At 42.0% G+C, this 16,803-nt stretch overlaps 2 protein-coding genes across 15 annotated transcripts in view; one reads left to right on the top strand and one right to left on the bottom strand.

The window, feature by feature from the left end:
• Window positions 1–454: 454 nt before the first annotated feature.
• p2rx1 (purinergic receptor P2X, ligand-gated ion channel, 1) lies at window positions 455–8,913 on the top strand. Of its 5 annotated transcripts, none has more exons than XR_008953790.1 (14): window positions 456–907; window positions 2,633–2,777; window positions 4,030–4,101; window positions 4,548–4,617; window positions 5,598–5,685; window positions 5,801–5,881; window positions 6,012–6,153; window positions 6,238–6,383; window positions 6,928–7,018; window positions 7,095–7,160; window positions 7,241–7,336; window positions 8,440–8,484; window positions 8,571–8,682; window positions 8,832–8,913. XR_008953790.1 is itself a non-coding variant. In XM_057055561.1 (13 exons), the coding sequence occupies exons 1-13, from the start codon at window positions 771–773 to the stop codon at window positions 8,580–8,582; spliced, it is 1,179 nt and encodes a 392-aa protein (XP_056911541.1). In that variant the 5' UTR covers window positions 455–770; the 3' UTR covers window positions 8,583–8,913. The 5 variants fall into 5 exon arrangements, 3 of the variants coding, with proteins under 3 accessions (XP_056911541.1, XP_056911539.1, XP_056911540.1); XR_008953791.1 differs by having other exon boundaries at window positions 458–907; window positions 8,564–8,682; XM_057055561.1 differs by having other exon boundaries at window positions 455–907; window positions 4,548–4,605; window positions 8,571–8,913.
• Window positions 8,914–8,915: 2 nt separating this feature from the next.
• The window catches only part of camkk1a (calcium/calmodulin-dependent protein kinase kinase 1, alpha a), a 93,312-nt gene continuing 85,424 nt past the window's right edge, over window positions 8,916–16,803 (bottom strand). For 7 of the 10 annotated variants that reach the window (XM_057055547.1, XM_057055550.1, XM_057055544.1 and 4 more), the window contains 3 exons: window positions 15,716–15,819; window positions 12,558–12,605; window positions 8,916–11,656 (listed from right to left, as the gene is read on the bottom strand). In XM_057055547.1, the coding sequence (XP_056911527.1) occupies window positions 11,584–11,656; window positions 12,558–12,605; window positions 15,716–15,819 (225 nt within the window). In that variant the 3' untranslated portion in view covers window positions 8,916–11,583. Of the gene's footprint in view, window positions 11,657–12,557; window positions 12,606–15,711; window positions 15,820–16,803 lie in introns of those variants that run through there. The other 3 variants (XM_057055546.1, XM_057055552.1, XM_057055551.1) reach the window with 2 other exon arrangements.

Genomic DNA, 16,803 nt, shown 5'->3' with positions numbered 1-16,803 from the left:
CTGCAGAGACCCATCCTTCTTAACAAAGAAAAATCTCCCCATGGGGCAGGAGGAAGGATGGATTAACCCAGCAGCCAGGGAGTCAGCTATGTACTGCTCCATGGCCTCCTGTTTGGTTCTGGAGAGGTTGTAGAGGCGGCTGGAAGGCAGCGGGGCACCAGGAAGCAGGTCTATTCCACAGTCATAGGGGTGATAAGGAGGCAAGGAGACAGCTCGCTGCTTGCTGAGAACCTCCCCCAGGTCATGATACTCCTCAGGTACTGCTGTCAGATCAGAAACCTCTGGGAGGGGAACCACAGAGTCTGGCCAGGAAGAGAGAACTTAGTCGAGGCCATGTGAGAGACAGGAAACACTCCAACCCCGCCCCCGGAACGATATTCTGGAGACCCAGCAGGTCCCCTCCTCTCTCTCACTTCCCCACAGGTGCCATTTTGCTGGTCTGCTGAGGCTGAGGCTGCTTTCTATTTGCTTTGTGTGCAGCATAACCCAAAAAAGTCAAGTGATGCAGCGATGTGAAAAATATGGACAAATGAGAAAGGCTAGAGTGGCCCTGTGGAAGTCAGAGAGAAAGAGAAGAGAGAGAGAGTGGGAGGAAGGGGGAGGACAGAGAGAGAGAAGTAGGAAGTCCTTTTCAAGACCTCTCTTGTTCAAGAGCTTCAGACGTTAGTTGTTGTGAAAGCAGAAACATCAGCACAAGCTGATCCATCTGATTTTATGCACGTGGGGCACATGAGAGACCCTCCTCCCTCTGGGTTAGCCGATGATAGAAGATGAAGAAACAAATCACAGATGCCATTTCCGACTTCTTCTTTGAGTATGAGACCCCGCGCCAGGTGCTGGTGAGGAACAGGAGAGTTGGGGTGGTGTGCCGCCTGATCCAGCTGGGGGTCCTGGCGTACATCATCGGGTAAGACCCTCCGTTGTTTGTGTATATGCATGCCACTGTGTGTGTTGAGCATTTACGCTGACGTCTGATGTGTCACAAGTGGACAGAGTGACCCGACACATCACCTGAGGGTCCTCGTGGGTGGAAAGATTGTAGTTTGATGTGCACCAACTCATCTGTCGCAGAATGACCTCTGCAAGTTCCAGCAGGAAGACGACGTGCACGGTCACCCAGATCGGAGAACATAAAAAAGGAGCCGAGTTCATTTGAATTTTTTACTGATTGTTGCGACAAGCATATTTTGTTCTGTAAGTGAAAATATGGCAGTAGGAGGATACAAAAGCAGCTTTGGTTGGTTGAACCTGTAGGCAAATCTTGAATGATGTCAGTATCATAGAGGACAGGAACAGTCTGGCACACAGCGTGCCTTTTCACTTATGCACATGCGTGCTGTGGCATGTTGGGGTCAATGATTCCAGTCTCCATTGCACCATCTCTGTTGTTGCCTGAGTCATTTTGAAAGTACTCAGTATTTGTGTCTGTGCATGTGTCTGTGTGTTTGTGTGCATGCACCTCTGAGTGGTAGAACCTGAGGACATGTTTGTGATGAACATGCTGAGGCATATGCTAACACAGATAACAATCAAGTGGTGGCCATTTTGCTGCCGGACAGAGCAGAGATCTGCTATCTTCTGCTGGTGTCTGCTGAAAAATGTGATGGATGCTAAAACTTTTATGAAATCTTCTCTTTCCAAAAGTTGGAAAAAAAGAAAGAAAACAGAGTTGATTAGAAGTGAAAGCAGCCCTCACGTAGCTGAGGCATGGTTTGACTCTGGAGTCTCTGTCTACAACAGCATAAGATGAAGATGCTGTCTCTGGCCCCAGCGACTCTGCGGCTCTTCCGTTCAACATTTGCAGCTGCAGCTTTCCCCAACACTTGTTCTCCTCCTGTTTCTGCAGTTGCCCACGTCCTGTTTAAATTCAGAAATTAGAATAAAGGCAAAGTGTCTTTTCTCTGCTTCAGACTGTCTTTTCATCAGGATCATTTCAAAACCACAAACTTACCAAACCTGTTATTCCTTCATTTTATTACATTTGCGTTATAGTTGATTGGACCTGGTATTGTTTGTACAACATCCCCTAGGCCACCAAACATGGATGGCAGCCATATTACAACTTAGTTGGCTTTGCTTTGTTCATTTTCAAACTCTTGGCAGTGATTGGCTTGAGGCTGCTAGCTGCTACTGCTAATGCCTGGCTCATTCAGACCTCTGGGTTTGCTGCTAAATGATTTGTTTGGTGAGATTTCTGTCTTAAAAGGATCCAGCAATGTGAAAATTCACCTCTGAGGTTGCAGACTTTGGCATTTATAATGTCAATTCCATCCAGGTGTTTTTTTTTTTAATGTAAAAGCAGTCTACAAATCAGAGGAAATAACTGATATCCCATAAAAAATCTTCCAAATACAGAAAAAAAAGCTTGGTGAGAATCACCATGGGAAGGTCACAGCTCATAGACCCTACAACAGACCAGTCAGTGCTTTAAAGTCAGTAGCTAACCTTTAGCAATCTGTAATTAACTGCTGTCTGGTTTAAATGGACAAGTAGAAGCATGATGATGTTGCTAAAACACACATTAGCCTGTGGTGCTGTCGACATGAACAAACCCTTGCTTGGGGGGGTTTGGTGGATGGTCGGACTTGGGTGTGAATGGCATTTTGACTAAATGGTTCACTTCCTTCCTCAGGTGGGTGTTCATCTATGAGAAAGGATACCAGTCCACAGACATGGCGGTGAGCTCAGTCTTCAGCAAAATGAAAGGGGTGGGCTACACCAACGTGAATGGAACTGAGAGGGTCTGGGATGTGGCGGATTATGTCTTTCCATCGCAGGTTGGTGACTTAACTACCAACAACTTTGAGGCACATGCGCCCATCACATTGCAGGTCCCTGCCTTGTCCTAACTGACTTATTGTAAATTTGGGTCACATTCAGTGCACTTGAATTCAGCCATCTGAGGGAAGAAATGTGGTTCTTTGACAACAAACCATTAAAAGAATATATTTTTCCCAGAATAAAGATCAATTCAGAGATAAGAGCAATAATTTGACCACCTCTGTGTATCTCTTTGAGCTCCAAAGTCACTGTGTGCATCCTGGAAAAACCAAAGCAAACAATCCACCAAAAAGAAATAGTGCCTTAGTTGACTTAAGCTGAGGGTAGATCCTGTGTGAAGGTAATACGAAGGCTGAGTAAAGTCACCCATGTTTGTTTTAAGCTCAAGGTGGGGACAGAGTAATAAATTATAAAAACAAAGCCTGTAAGTTACTGACTATAATAAAGTAAACAATGGACTGTCTATTACCTCTTAAATAGACACTGTGTTATCATTTCGTCCTGCATGCACTGATCCATTTAAGGGTTTTTATTTGTGGTAGGTAATGTGAATTTTCCTACCAAATATACCCACTGGCCGTTTATAATGTTAATGTTTAAATTCCACCAGAATTTTATCATTCTAAGGAGAATGGTTGTGTGACCCATGTTCTATTAGCGTGTTGTTTTCATGCAGATATATCTAAGGAGGACAAGCTTATTCTTTTACTGCAGCCTGCTATCGGAGGGTTATATCTTTAGCTTCAGATTTGATGAACTCTATGTTGCTATCGCTCTATAAAACAGCACGACTAATAGAAACATACAGCAATCAGAGAGGAGAGTAGAGCCAAGCATCAGTCGTGTTGTTGTACTGTAAATCCAGGACTTCTTGTTTACCCAGAGGGCTGTAAAGGTCTGATTTGTAACATTTTTACATGAAACTTTACTAGATAAAATCAGTCCAGATGAAGCAGGAATTTTAAAACAGTTTAGCTTCACAAACAGCTGCAGATATAAGATGTGAAACCTGACAAAATTGTGTTTTGGGAGTGGGATGGGGGGGGGGGGGGGGGGGGGTCATGAAAGGGAAGTGTTTTTGAAGGTGTTTGTGACTCCGGCAGGGTCATGTTGAGTTACACAGTGTTTGACAGTCTGCCTACAGTCAATCCCAAAACCTTTCTGTATCAATTTATGCATTATTCTGTGTGGCAATGTGAAATATAGAAAATTTAAAAAAAAATGATTAAGTGTTTTTTAAATCCTCAGGGAGACTCATCATTTGTTGTCATGACAAACTACATCATAACTGAAGGTCAGAAGATGGGGAAGTGTCCAGAGGTAAGTAAAATTGTCTCGCTCACCCTTCACCAGTCCCTTTTTTCATTTCTGCTTCTGTTAAAAAAAAAGCCCTTAAATAGCAAAACAAAACCTGTAAAAAAAAAAAAAAAAAGGTGCAGTGTCTGGAACTATAAAAACAAATACAAACTCAAGTAACATTTGCTTTCATTGCCCTCACTTAGTATCGAATGCCTCATATTAAATCAACCTTTGATATTAAATATATATTGAAGTGTGCAGTCAGTGTGGGTCAGTAAAACCCTGGGTCCCCTCAGGGTTTCCACCCCATTACTGGTTAAAAATGAGGTTCTCCTAGAAGTTAGGAAGCCAACAAATGTCTTCCAGAACATAAAGAAGTTAGCTTAATTTTATTCATGTGACTAAATGTTGTTTCAAGTGTGTGTCTTTGTGTGCACGCACTGACATGGATATTCTGTGTGTGACAGCTTCCAGGAAAGCACAACTGCAGCAATGACACTGACTGTAAAGGAGGGGGTTACAAACGTACGGGACATGGTAAATCTTGACAGCCGGACAGTGTGTGACCTCAACAGTCCTCACTGGGTAACTGCTGTCCACCGTGACCAAACTTCACCCAAGTCTCGGGTGGATTTCCTTCTGGAAGTCAGACTTCCCAGAGAAGGAGAAGGAAAGTTAATGCTGAGAACTATGTTTGTAAAATGGGCTTTGGCATGTGTGAACTTCTGTAGACATGACACACACTTAAATAATGTCAACATGCGTAACAAAAGTAAACACTGACACAATTTAAATGAACTAATGCTCTTGTCCAATTGTGAGTAGAAAACTGCCAAAACCAAGCCTCTTAGCAACCAAACACGCTATGTTATCCTTTGATTGTTGAGCATGCACACACATGTGCATATATAAGCACAGATGTCACAATAAATTCTGTGAAATCATAAGCACACACAAAGGTCAACAACAAACAGTGTCTCAGTTGTATTTTTATATGTCCAAACATAGAAAGCATCCTCAAAGAGCTGTTACTGCAGATTTATTGCCAACCATCTGTCCTGTGGTTACATTATGAGCCTTTCAAGTAATCTGCGACTCCCATCAACTTCACTCAGGGCCAAACCTTCACATCTGCCTGTCTGAGAGCAGTCAAATTCACCTTAAGGTGTTACTATTTCTTTCTTGCTCTCTCTCTCTGTGGAGATGGAACTCGTTCTCTCCATTTGTAGAAGAATAAATATGGTCAGCCCCTGTAGCTAAACAGACTGGTGGGCTACAGGAAGGAGTCAGTTAGATTCAAGCGGTCTGTCTCTGAGCTCTCCTTATGAGAAAGACTGATAGCAGTGATGCTAATGATGTGGGGGGGAAAATTATACATTTGGATGGAGGCCAGATAAGAGAAAGCAGCTACATCAGCGCTTCACTTTTACATAAAGATATAGATAAAGCTCTACTTTTAACCCATCTGTTTGCCTGATGAAAATATGCAAAACTGTGTTTCCTGTGTCTGTCTGAAGGAGAAATGACGGGAGTGTGTGTGAATAGCACCAGGACGTGTGAGGTGCTGGCCTGGTGCCCCATAGAGAACGATCATAACATCCCTGAGTATGTACCCACACTGAATAATTCATACTGCAAACTGACACTCTGCATGCTGCGTTCAAATCTAGAAGGGTTAAATATATTAAAATTGTTCTCTTGTGTTTTGATCATTGTCTAGACCTCCCCTGTTGATGTCTGCAGAGAACTACACACTGTTCATCAAAAACTCTGTAACTTTCCCCTTGTTTCGTGTCACAAGGTAAAAAAAATAAATCTCTCATCACAATTCAAATAAACCAAAGTCCGTCTGTCCGTCTGTCTGACTGAACCAAAGACTGATTAATGAACATGGTAGTCTGGTGTGTTTTAAAACTGAGTCATGTTTTCAGGAGTAATCTGGTGGAAGGGATTGATTCTGTCTATATCAACAAATGCCTTTATGATCCAGAAAATGCTCCACTCTGTCCCATATTCCAACTTGGAGACATTGTCAAACTGTCTGGCTTCAATTTTGAAACAATAGCCCGAGTGGTACGCATGTCTTTATCTGTCCTTAATGCTATGCTGGGTCTGTCACTGGATGTAAACATCATGTATTTGATTGCGTCCTGACAGGGAGGGGCCATTGGCATTGTGATTGATTGGACTTGTAACCTGGACTTGGATGTAAAACACTGTAAACCAAAGTACGGCTTTCATGGCCTGTACGGGAACCCATCAGAGACGGACAAAACCAGAGCTTCAGTGGGCTACAACTTCCGGTCAGTCAGTGAATCAACACCAGTTAAGCTGGTGTTAAAATTAAGCATGTTTTTGCTCTAAAATGATAGAAAAAGGTGTGAATTAGGCTTGTTAGATAATAGACATTCAAAGATCACATAAAACTAATTAGCATAGCACAAATACTGCTGGTAAATTGTTTGGGCTTATGAACCTTCACAGAGGTTGTAGCAAGTCTGCCTTTGAGGTTTACGATTCTGAAGATCAAATCTTTTTTTTTTTTTAAAGAAAATAATAAATTGAATGCTGCATTGTTTGTGCTGGACATTTAGTTGTAATTCCAAATTTTGCAAGATGACTTTGTTGCATTAATGCGAATCAAATATATTTTGGTTCTAATTTAATATTCCTGCAGCTGCACATAATTATATGGACTATCTGCTGTTAATGTATTCATTTAGTATTAAGATAAACAAAGCAGGGTGTAGCTAAATGGTCTTTGTTTACAGATCACAAACAATTAAAATATTGAAAAAAATGCTCTCTGTGAACTACATTTTGATTATACTTTTGTTCTTTCATTAGATATGCAAAGCATTATCTTGAGGACAGAGTTGAGAAGAGAACTCTTTTCAAAGTGTTTGGGATCAGGATAGACATCATTGTGCACTCACTGGTGGGTAAAGTCATGCATTACATTGCACGTTTTCAACAATATACTTTTAAAATTAATGGTACTCTATTCTTCATAGGCTAGAAAGTTTGATATAATCCCAACACTCACAGCTATTGGCTCCGGAGTGGGAATTTTTGGTGTGGTATGTTGCAGACTGAACAACTATGATGCGTTGCCTGTAGTATCAAATCCAAACTCTGTGAGTTGTTTTATTTCTCCCAGGCTACAGTTGTGTGCGACCTGGTGCTGCTCTACCTGCTGCCAAAAAGAGAATTTTACAAGAACATGAAATTTAAATACACAGACGCACACGCACAGGTGAGACGTTGCGCAGTAGTTTTATAATATCAATATGAACACTAGGGGGCAGACGAGAGTCTGAATTGAGAGGAAAGGCAGGAACAGATCTGCAGTCAGCAGCGTTGGCAGAAATAGCTGCAGCCTTCGGGTTAAAGAGGCAGTTCACCTGCTAACTAAACACCACTTTAGTACAAGATGTCTGTGTAGATTCTCAATCATCCAGGTCATCATATCCAAGGTAGTTTTCTCTGTCAACTGGACTGGGTTTCTTCTCTTTGAAGACATTTCGCCTGGATAGAAGGCGAAGAAACCCAGTCTAGTTGACAGAGAAAACTACCTTGGATACCACTTTAGTACAGTATACTTTTTTATTCATAATAAAAACTGAACTTGGAACTTCACAGATGAATGAAATTAAATCCTAATCAGACAAAAAATGAGTCTCCCCCCAACATTAACTACAGCAGTAACTGCCTCCTATGCCTCCACTCCAAAGGGCCTGCCAGCATTCGATTTGAATACAGACCTGCCTCATTTAACAGATCTTTTAAATAAAATATCCACTATTTCTGATATCGAGAAACATGTCTGTGATTGTGAGCTTTGCATAGAACCATATAACATCCCATTTAGGGCAAATTATTCAGTTAACTGCAAATTAAAATGCATATTATTTAAATGAATTATTTTAGATATAACTACAGCTATAACTCAGCTCTGGAGCCCCAAAGTGTTTTACAGGCTTCCCCCAACCATACTGTGGTGAGTAAAGATGTTTCACCCTTTTAAGTGGACTATCCTTTTTTAGCTGCACATGACACGACAGTTGGATCAGCCTGCTCACCACAGATTTTATATTTATTTTTTTAAATAAATGTCACAGACAGCTAGACTGAAACAGGCAGCACATTTTGTACTTACAGCATGACAGCAAATTGCTTGATTTAGACACAAGCATCTGTTATACCCTCGAAGCAAATGCAAGACCAAGTCCAAGGCACTTAGCAGTCCAAAGTGAGTGCATGCTGATGCTTAGACACTAGAGTAGATTTACATTTTATTGAGGGATTATCTGGCAGTTTTTCACCCAAGAGGACTGACTCGTGGCTTGCATCTTGTAGGACCATGATTCAGAAGCAGGCAGCGTAGAGACGGACGTATCCAAGGTAAGATTCCTGCTTATCCGTACACTTCTTTGTCTGCTGCCATATCTGATGGTTTATGCATGTTGTGCCCATACAAAAGTGACCAGGGAGCACAGTGACCGGTGCAACGTTCAAGGCGCACGTTGCAATCTTGACTGCATCTTCTCCATACAACAGCCCCTCTTTGGGAACACTGACACGCATTTGAACACAGTCCAGGCATGTGTGTATATTTTCTTTTGTTAGGGTGTCACCTCCATTGAAACAACAATCTGTTTTCCCTGTGTGTGTGTGTGTGTGTGTGTGTGTGTGTGTGTGTGTGTGTGTGTGTGTGTGTGTGTGTGTGTGTGTGTGTACGGTATTCACAGTTCCTGCCAACATGTGAGAGCGCTTTGCCCTACCTGTATACCTTGTGATCAAACAATGCAATAAACGATGTACTGAATACGGCATGCGTTGTCCTCATTCCTACTGTTTTAATGGCAGAAAAATGCATCAGAAATTATTTACCCTCTTTATTATCAATGATTATGTGTAGGTTTACAAAAGCATGCAAAAAAATTGCTTCTTTATACAGTCCAGTATGAATCAATACATATTTACATACATGACAGCATTAAGGTTTACATACTATAGGTTTCAATTTGACATACAATCAGATTCTAAATAACAAAAGACAGCAGGTACAGTCAATTCATGTAAAAGACAGTTGCATTAACACAGAAGTAGTAAAATTTGGATTTACATGTGAGCTGAAATTGTTACAAATGAGTTAGTTCATTTGTTCACTTTCTTTTTTCATTTGATTACAGTGGCAACACAAAGCTTTGAGATCAGTGAGAGTGCAAATCTGTGCCACAGTGTGCATATTCATGTGCATGTGGATTCAAAAGATTCTGAGGAATACTAGGTAATTTCCTACATAGGCAATACAGAAATTATGTTATTTCACAAGACAGTTTCACAAGTGATGGTAATTGAGATGTAACAAGGCCTTAGGGGAAGAGGGAGGGTATCACATTCATCCAACTATATCTGATTGCATACTTCACCCTACGATGACCTGGTCACATGTCCAGGGGCTATCCAGACTCAACATGCAAATCTGAAGGATTTGGGAGCAGTAGAAAAAGTACAGGAAACAACAACATCAACATTAACAACATTGTCAAACAGCAAAACAACTATCGCTGCAACAGGTTTTGACACAAAAGAATAAATAATTTTTCAAATGTTTAAAAGCTTTAGCAGCAATGTTGCACCATGCAGAACATCCTCAAGCAATTCATCTTGCACATAAACTGTACAGGTGTAGGTATCTTTATGCAAAGTGCAAATATTTTAAAAAGAGGCAGTGATTCTGTATCTCCAACAAGGACAACTAAAATCATATAATCTAATATAAACCAAAGACTGAGGGCCGGGGCGAGTACTACACTGATGCATGTTCTGAACCCCTGCACAGAATCACAGGTAGACTAGATCATTCTTGGATCTTTTTAAGGCACCCTCACAAGCTTTTTAACAATTCTGACCCAAACTGATGCTGCCCTTGAAGACAACATGTAAAGACGTCCGTAAAAACACATCAGTAATCATTCAAAAGATCATTCTTAGAAAAATTCAACTCCAAGTTTCATGTTTTTAGTTCAAACAGGCCTTCAGTGGGTCATATCCCACAAATGGAAGAGTTCTGAAAAATTCACCCCAAAATGAAAACACACTCATTATTTCATCTGTTAGAGGGGCTGTGGGGTTCGGTGGGGGTTTCCTTGAACTACCTGTGGACTATGTTGTGTAACCAAAAGAGAACCAAAGCAACCATATTGAACTGAAATGCAGTCTGGCATTTACACTGCAGTCAGAGCTTCCTCTGTCCATCTGCTGAGTGCACATGCACAAGACACATTGCATAACTGCAGAGTGTTTATGCTAAAAACAAAGGCTTAAGACTACAGTAGGGTTGTTTTACAGTGTGGCCTGTAAACATGCAAATGACTGGTGATGGTTCACACACCTGTGTAACAACAACAGTGGAAAATGGATGAATGACTCTCCGTCTCTGAGGCAAAGATCTCTTTATGCGGACACCCATATGGGATTCTTGTTAAGTTTTACCTGGGATCTGCTGGAGCCACTTGCTCTAGGTGCTCCAATTCCCACAGGGATCACTGATGTCCTCATACCCATCAGCCCCTGGTATTCGTCCAGTTTCACTGTTTTCCTGAAGTCACAATAACTTGGGATTGCTGCATCCATCAGTCCTCTTCATGCCTCTCTCCACCACCAAAATGTCTTGCTGGACCTGAAAGCCCTACTGGATCTTATCATGGTCACTCTCAACCACTTTTTGAGGCATGACCCATTTTGACTTCAGGATCTCCAGTCCAAACTCAGTACAGAGCAAGTCTTAAACAAGTTTTTGACTGCCTCACAAACAAAGAACTTACTTCATTTTGACACAGAGAGTGACACTAACAAATTCATAGTGAAAGTGAATTTCCTCCTCCAGTCTACAGAGCAATAGACAACAGAAATGAAAGAAAACAGAAGATGCGAGAGCATCAAAGCATAATTGTACACAAGACATTGAGAAGGGTTTAAGAGCAGTACAAATAGTGAACTTTCTGCATTAACACACTTTAGACAGCTGGCACCTGGTTCTGAGCCTGAGGACTGTGAAGGCAACACCTCACTGTGGTTCCGAAGTAAAAGGAGCTGATGGCACAAGAAAGATGAGACCTCGGGACATTTACAGTATTTACAATATTAAAACTCTGATCAGAAACGAAAATAAGCATGTATTTTTCTGATTTTTTTTGTGGACTGTTTAATTATTCATCATGCAGAAGGTAGGTCAGAATATGTTCTGACATCTCAAAATATATTTTTTTCTTTTCCAACAATCATTAATGATCTAGAACTTCCTCTCTTGACCCAACAGTCACAACAGAAAGCATTTGAGCCAGGAAAAAAGCTCTTGTGACTCAAGAAGAGGGCAGAAAAATACCAAGTCAAGCACATTAGCTTCAATAATAGTGCAAAGAACAAAAAGATTTGGTGCACAAACAGATAAATCTGTAGTGTCTCACTGGTGCGACAAGAACGTGCGGCTGGATATTAAGAGGAAGGCTCATCCTCATGCAGGTCCTCCAGCTCACTTTCTCTGGGTCCCTCTCCTGCACTGCTCTTTCTGAAATAACACAGACAGAATTTTAAAAAAAAAAAGTGTTATTGAGAGGATTTAAGGAACACCAGTGTTGCAAAAAAGCACCTACAGGTCACTAAGACACATATAATCTGAGCAAATACATGACAGTACCTGATAATAAAAGTATTTTTGACCTTAAAACAACAAAATAAAGTTGAAAAATTCTCTGATCATTAGTGTCAGAGTCATTTTATTAAATGAAAACAGTGAAAATAGTGACTTTTCAACGTATACATTTGTTGTATTGCTGAAATTTGAAGTAAATTGACACACATAGACAGACAGATTGTAAATTAATGGTCAAATTCTTAGTATGCGTATAGTTTTCAGGTTTGTTAGGAATCAAGATTGGAGCCACTCAAGGAAAAAGGATACGAAAATTCAGGAAAAACTCCTCCGAGTACAGTAATTTAAGTTTTCTTTTCTTTTTTTTCTTCTTTTTCTTTCTTTCTTCTCTTCTTCTTCTTTTTTTTTTTAAATCAACATGCCCACAAAAACATTTTTAAAACCACTTATTGACTTTAATGCAGAACCTACAAGATCACTGAATTGACCAAATGCAGTGGAGTTAATATTTTATGCCACAAAACACAGAAATATTCAAGTTTGAGTTACTACTGCACTACAAAGCTTTGCCTCTTGAATGCAGCAGGTAACCAGAAAGCTATTTTCTGATTAGACTGCCGTGTGACGAATGCTAACGAAATGATTTCTTTATGGGATACATCATCAAATGACAGTAGTGGTGGATTGGGGGTGAGAGCCATGTGGCTGCTGGGATGAGACAAACCAAGGGATGGGCTGGGGTCTGACAGGATGGTGAACACAGTGATTTAGGAGCAGTAGCTGGCAGCGGGTCACACAGAGCGGCTTACAGAGTTACCTGAGCGAGGGGTGGAGTTTTAAAGAGGGCCGAAAGGGCCATGAATCCCTGCAGCAAAGTGGGAGAAAAAGATGTAGAGGTCACAGGTGAGAGAGAAGAAAGCCTCAGACGTCCCCAACAGGAAGCTGATGGGTAACTTCAAGATAAATCCCATTCCAGGATGATATTAACAAAATAAAAGCTGGTTTTCTGTAGTTCTTTAGCATAACAGTTTTAACTGCAACATTTGGGACTCATAACACTTATTTATTTAATTCATTAACAGTACAAACATTTTACAGTTACCAATAAATAATAACTCTCAAAATGTATGGTAAGTCCATCTAAGTAAATAGGAACCAAAACTACTTCCTTGCTCCACTGTCTTTGTGTTTCTGACCACACTGGGGAATCAAACTCAGTCTCATAGTGCCTGCATCACACTGCTTAATCATTTTAACTGTTGGTAACATGGAGGTGAAAATTACAAAAGAACAGAATGATCCCAATGTTTTTGCAGAATAGTCAGCTAATAAACATTCCAAATTGTTCTCTCTCATCTTCAAATCATAACCAGGAAATCTTTGAGTTTACTGGTGTGTTTGATAACTTCATATAAGGTATTAATGCCCCAGTCATTTTATTTAGACCTTATAAAGGGCAGAAGAGTGAGACTTTAATAACAGTTATGTGGGATTCTGTTGGGTTTTATGTTCCAGTAGAGGGCACTATGTCGTAAACTCCCATTTGTGTCCTCCAAAACACTTAGGGGAGCACCTACAGAGAAACAGGGGACACATCAGCTTAGAAGGAGGAGAACTCTAATACAATCCTAAATTAGTGTATTAGTGTAATTTCTCGAGCCTGCAGGCAACAATCTTCATGATAAAGTGTGCTTGAGCAATAATACACACCAAGGCCACCAGCAGCTATACTACAGGCTTCAATTTGCTCCCAGTAGAATTATATATGTTAAAACTCTGTCAATGAGATACATATTTGGCCTTCATCCCTGCAATGTTTTATAAAGCATAAAAGACAACCAAGGTCAGCCCGGAGCATCATTATATAAGACTATTTTTCTGCGGTTTAATGCTATATACAGCAAAGAAACTCTTATGAAAGCTCTAAGCCCTGATGCATATGATGGATGAATGAATTATGGCACTATGGAGTGGGAGGGGCCCTGAATCTGGGGGCCAGGACTGGGCAAATGAGTTGAATTCCTTTTTCAACAGATTCGACTGTGCTGCCCCTCCCCCTCCCTCTCCCACTCATCAAAGCCCAGACCTGACTGTGCTGTCACATCACCATCCCCCCTCTCCCCCCGTAATACCTCCGGTGCCGGAGGTGTTACGGGTCCACCACGCCACCTCCCTCCACCCCCTGCCAGATCGACCCTCCCAGTCCAACCCCCTTCCTCACCCACCAGGAGTCACACCTCGCCTCTCCATTACAGCTGATCAGGTGAGGAAGGAGCTGAGGAGGACCAAGACAAGGAAAGCTACTGGCCCTGATGGCATCAACTCCAGACTACTCAAGGACTGAGCAGATCAGCTCTGTGGAGTACTCCTGCACATCTTCAACCTGAGCCTCAGTCTGTAGAGAGTTCCACTACTGTGGAAAACATCATGTGTGGTTCCGGTTCCTAAGACTGCGCACGCCAGGGAGCCCAACCACTTCAGGCCAGTGGCTTTAACCTCTCACCTGATGAAGACCATAGAGAGGATCGTTCTCACCCACCTCCGACAGCTGGTGGACAGCAAGATGGACCCTCTACAGTTTGCTTATCGACCGGGCATTGCTGCACCGGTCACTCTCACACCTAGAGAGCACTGGGAGCACTGTAAGAGTCATGTTCTTTGACTTCTCCAGTGCCTTCAACACAATCCAGCCATCATTGCTGAGAGGGAAGATGGAGGGAGCCGGAGTCGACTGTCACCTAGCTGCCTGGACCACCAACTACCTCACCAACAGACTACAGTACGTGAGGCTCAGTGACTGTGAGGCCGACGTGGTAGTCTGCAGCACGGGGGCACCGCAGGGTACAGTTCTCTCTCCCTTCCTCTTCACTCTCTACATATCGGACTTCAGCCACAACTCGGACAGCTGCCACCTCCAGAAGTTCTCCGACGATACAGCCATCGTTGGACGTGTGTCTGAGGGGAACGAACTGGAATACAGGAAGGTCATCACCAACTTTGTCGCCTGGTGTGAACTGAACCATCTGCGCATCAACACCAGCAAGACAGTGATCGACTTCAGTAGGAAGCTTCTCACATTGCACCCGTGAACATCCAGGGTTTGGACATTGAGATCGTAGAGGAGTACAAATACCTGGGTGTTCACCTCAACAATAAACTGGATTGGACTCATAACACAGACGCCCTGTACAAGAAGGGCCAAAGTCGTCTTCATCTGTTGAGGAGACTGAGGTCCTTTGGAGTGTGCAGGTCATTGCTTAGGACTTTTTACGACTCTGTGGTGGCATCGGTGAACTTCTATGCTGTGGTCTGCTGGAGCTGTGGAAGCTCAGAGAGGGACAGGAGGAGACTCAACAAACTGATCAGACGGGCTGGCTCAGTCCTGGACTGTTCTTTGGACTCCATTGAGGAGGTGGGTGAGAGGAGGATGTTAGCCAAGTTGACATCAATTATGGACACCCCCTCTCACCCCCTACACAAGACTGTGGGGGCCTTAAACAGCTCCTTCAGCAGCAGACTGTTACATCCACGGTGTAAAAGGGAACGTTACCGCAGGTCATTTATCCAAACTGCCATCAGATTGTTCAACACTTAATTGTAGCACCAATAACCCATGTTTGGCATATTTTCACTAACTAATCATCCTACCTCTGGAATGTCTTATTTGCACATCTTATTTGCACCTTCATTTTTCTTCACACTGTCCGACACTCCTGTACATAATTTTTAATTTCTGTATATACTGTACAATGTACATAGCAATGTACATAATAGAAGAGTCTTTTATTTTTTTTCTTTTAGTACTTTTGTACACCACGGGCTACCGCTGTAACGTGCAATTTCCCCGATGTGGGATCAATAAAGTCTTTTATCCTTATTCTTATCCTATGGCAACCCAGAGCTACTACATTGGCTCTGCTTGGTTCACCTTCTACAGCTCAGATGCTCAGTCTTCACAGATGTTGGCTGACTTACATGAGGAGACTGCTGGGCGCTGACATTGACCTTTCTTCTCTCCTGCTCGGACAGTCAAATGGATTACTGAAGGAGCGCTTCCTTAGCATAGCTCTGACCAGAATCTGAAACATTCACATAGAGCAGAGGACAGTTATCAGAGCTGACCACGTACAAAATGACCCTTCTATGACGTCATGAGGAAATAAAGCAACAGTGGACACCTGGGGTTGCTCAGCAGTATGAGATGGTGTTTTTATGCCACAAACAGCACCATGTAAACATATATTCTTTTGCAGTCTTTAGTTACAGTCTTGTGCTTAAGCACATTCAGAAAGACTAATAATGATGACAGGACAGCACTAGACTGGTTTAGAGCATATTTATCAGATAGATACCAGTTTGCTCATGTCCCTCTTCATACAGTAGGGTTAGCCATGGATTTCACAAGGTTCTGCACTTGGACCAATCCTTTTCACCTTGTACTTGCTTTCCTTAGGAAACATTATTCAGCAGCACAGAATAAATTTTCATTGCTATGCTGATGACACTCTGCTATATCTATCCATGAAACCAGAGGAGGCAGAGCAGTTAGTGAAGCTTCAGACCTGTCTTAAAGACATAAAGTCTTGGATGTTTTCAAATTTCCTTCTCCTTAATTCAGGAAAAACTGAGGTCATGGTGTTTGGTCCTGAACCTCTCAGGGATAGATTAGATCACATTATCACTCTAGATGGTATCTCCTTAGCATCTAGTCTCTCTGTGAGGAATCTTGGAGTAACTTTTGATCAAAATGTCTCCAACTCACACATTAAATTAGTCTCTAGAAGTGCCTTTTTTCATTTGAGGAACATTGTAAAGATCAGGAAGCTACTAACGCGGCATGATGCTGAAAGGTTAGTCCATGCATTTGTTACTTCCATGCTGGACTATTGTAATTCTTTAATATCAGGGTGTCCAAAAAACTCTTTAAGAAGCCTCCAGGTGATCCAAAATGCCACAGCTAGAGTTCTGACAGGTATTGACACATAACTCTTGTACTGTCATCTGTTCATTGGCTGCCCATTACCAGCTCCCTGTCCAGGCACGGGAGGCTGACTCCATCTCTA

This window comes from Takifugu flavidus, chromosome 14 (genome assembly GCF_003711565.1).
Source record: "Takifugu flavidus isolate HTHZ2018 chromosome 14, ASM371156v2, whole genome shotgun sequence".
NCBI classification, from domain to species: Eukaryota; Metazoa; Chordata; class Actinopteri; order Tetraodontiformes; family Tetraodontidae; genus Takifugu; species Takifugu flavidus.
Note: the sequence above shows the minus strand (reverse complement) of the source record. Positions and strands in the feature narration are given on the sequence as shown.

Coding starts and splice junctions, on each gene's coding strand:
- p2rx1 (XM_057055559.1), top strand. CDS start 771: ATGAAGAAACAAATCACAGATGCCATTTCCGACTTCTTCTTTGAGTAT. Junction 5,882..6,011: donor CCCTTGTTTCGTGTCACAAG/GTAAAAAAAATA, acceptor TCATGTTTTCAG/GAGTAATCTGGTGGAAGGGA. Junction 7,337..8,439: donor ACACAGACGCACACGCACAG/GTGAGACGTTGC, acceptor TGCATCTTGTAG/GACCATGATTCAGAAGCAGG.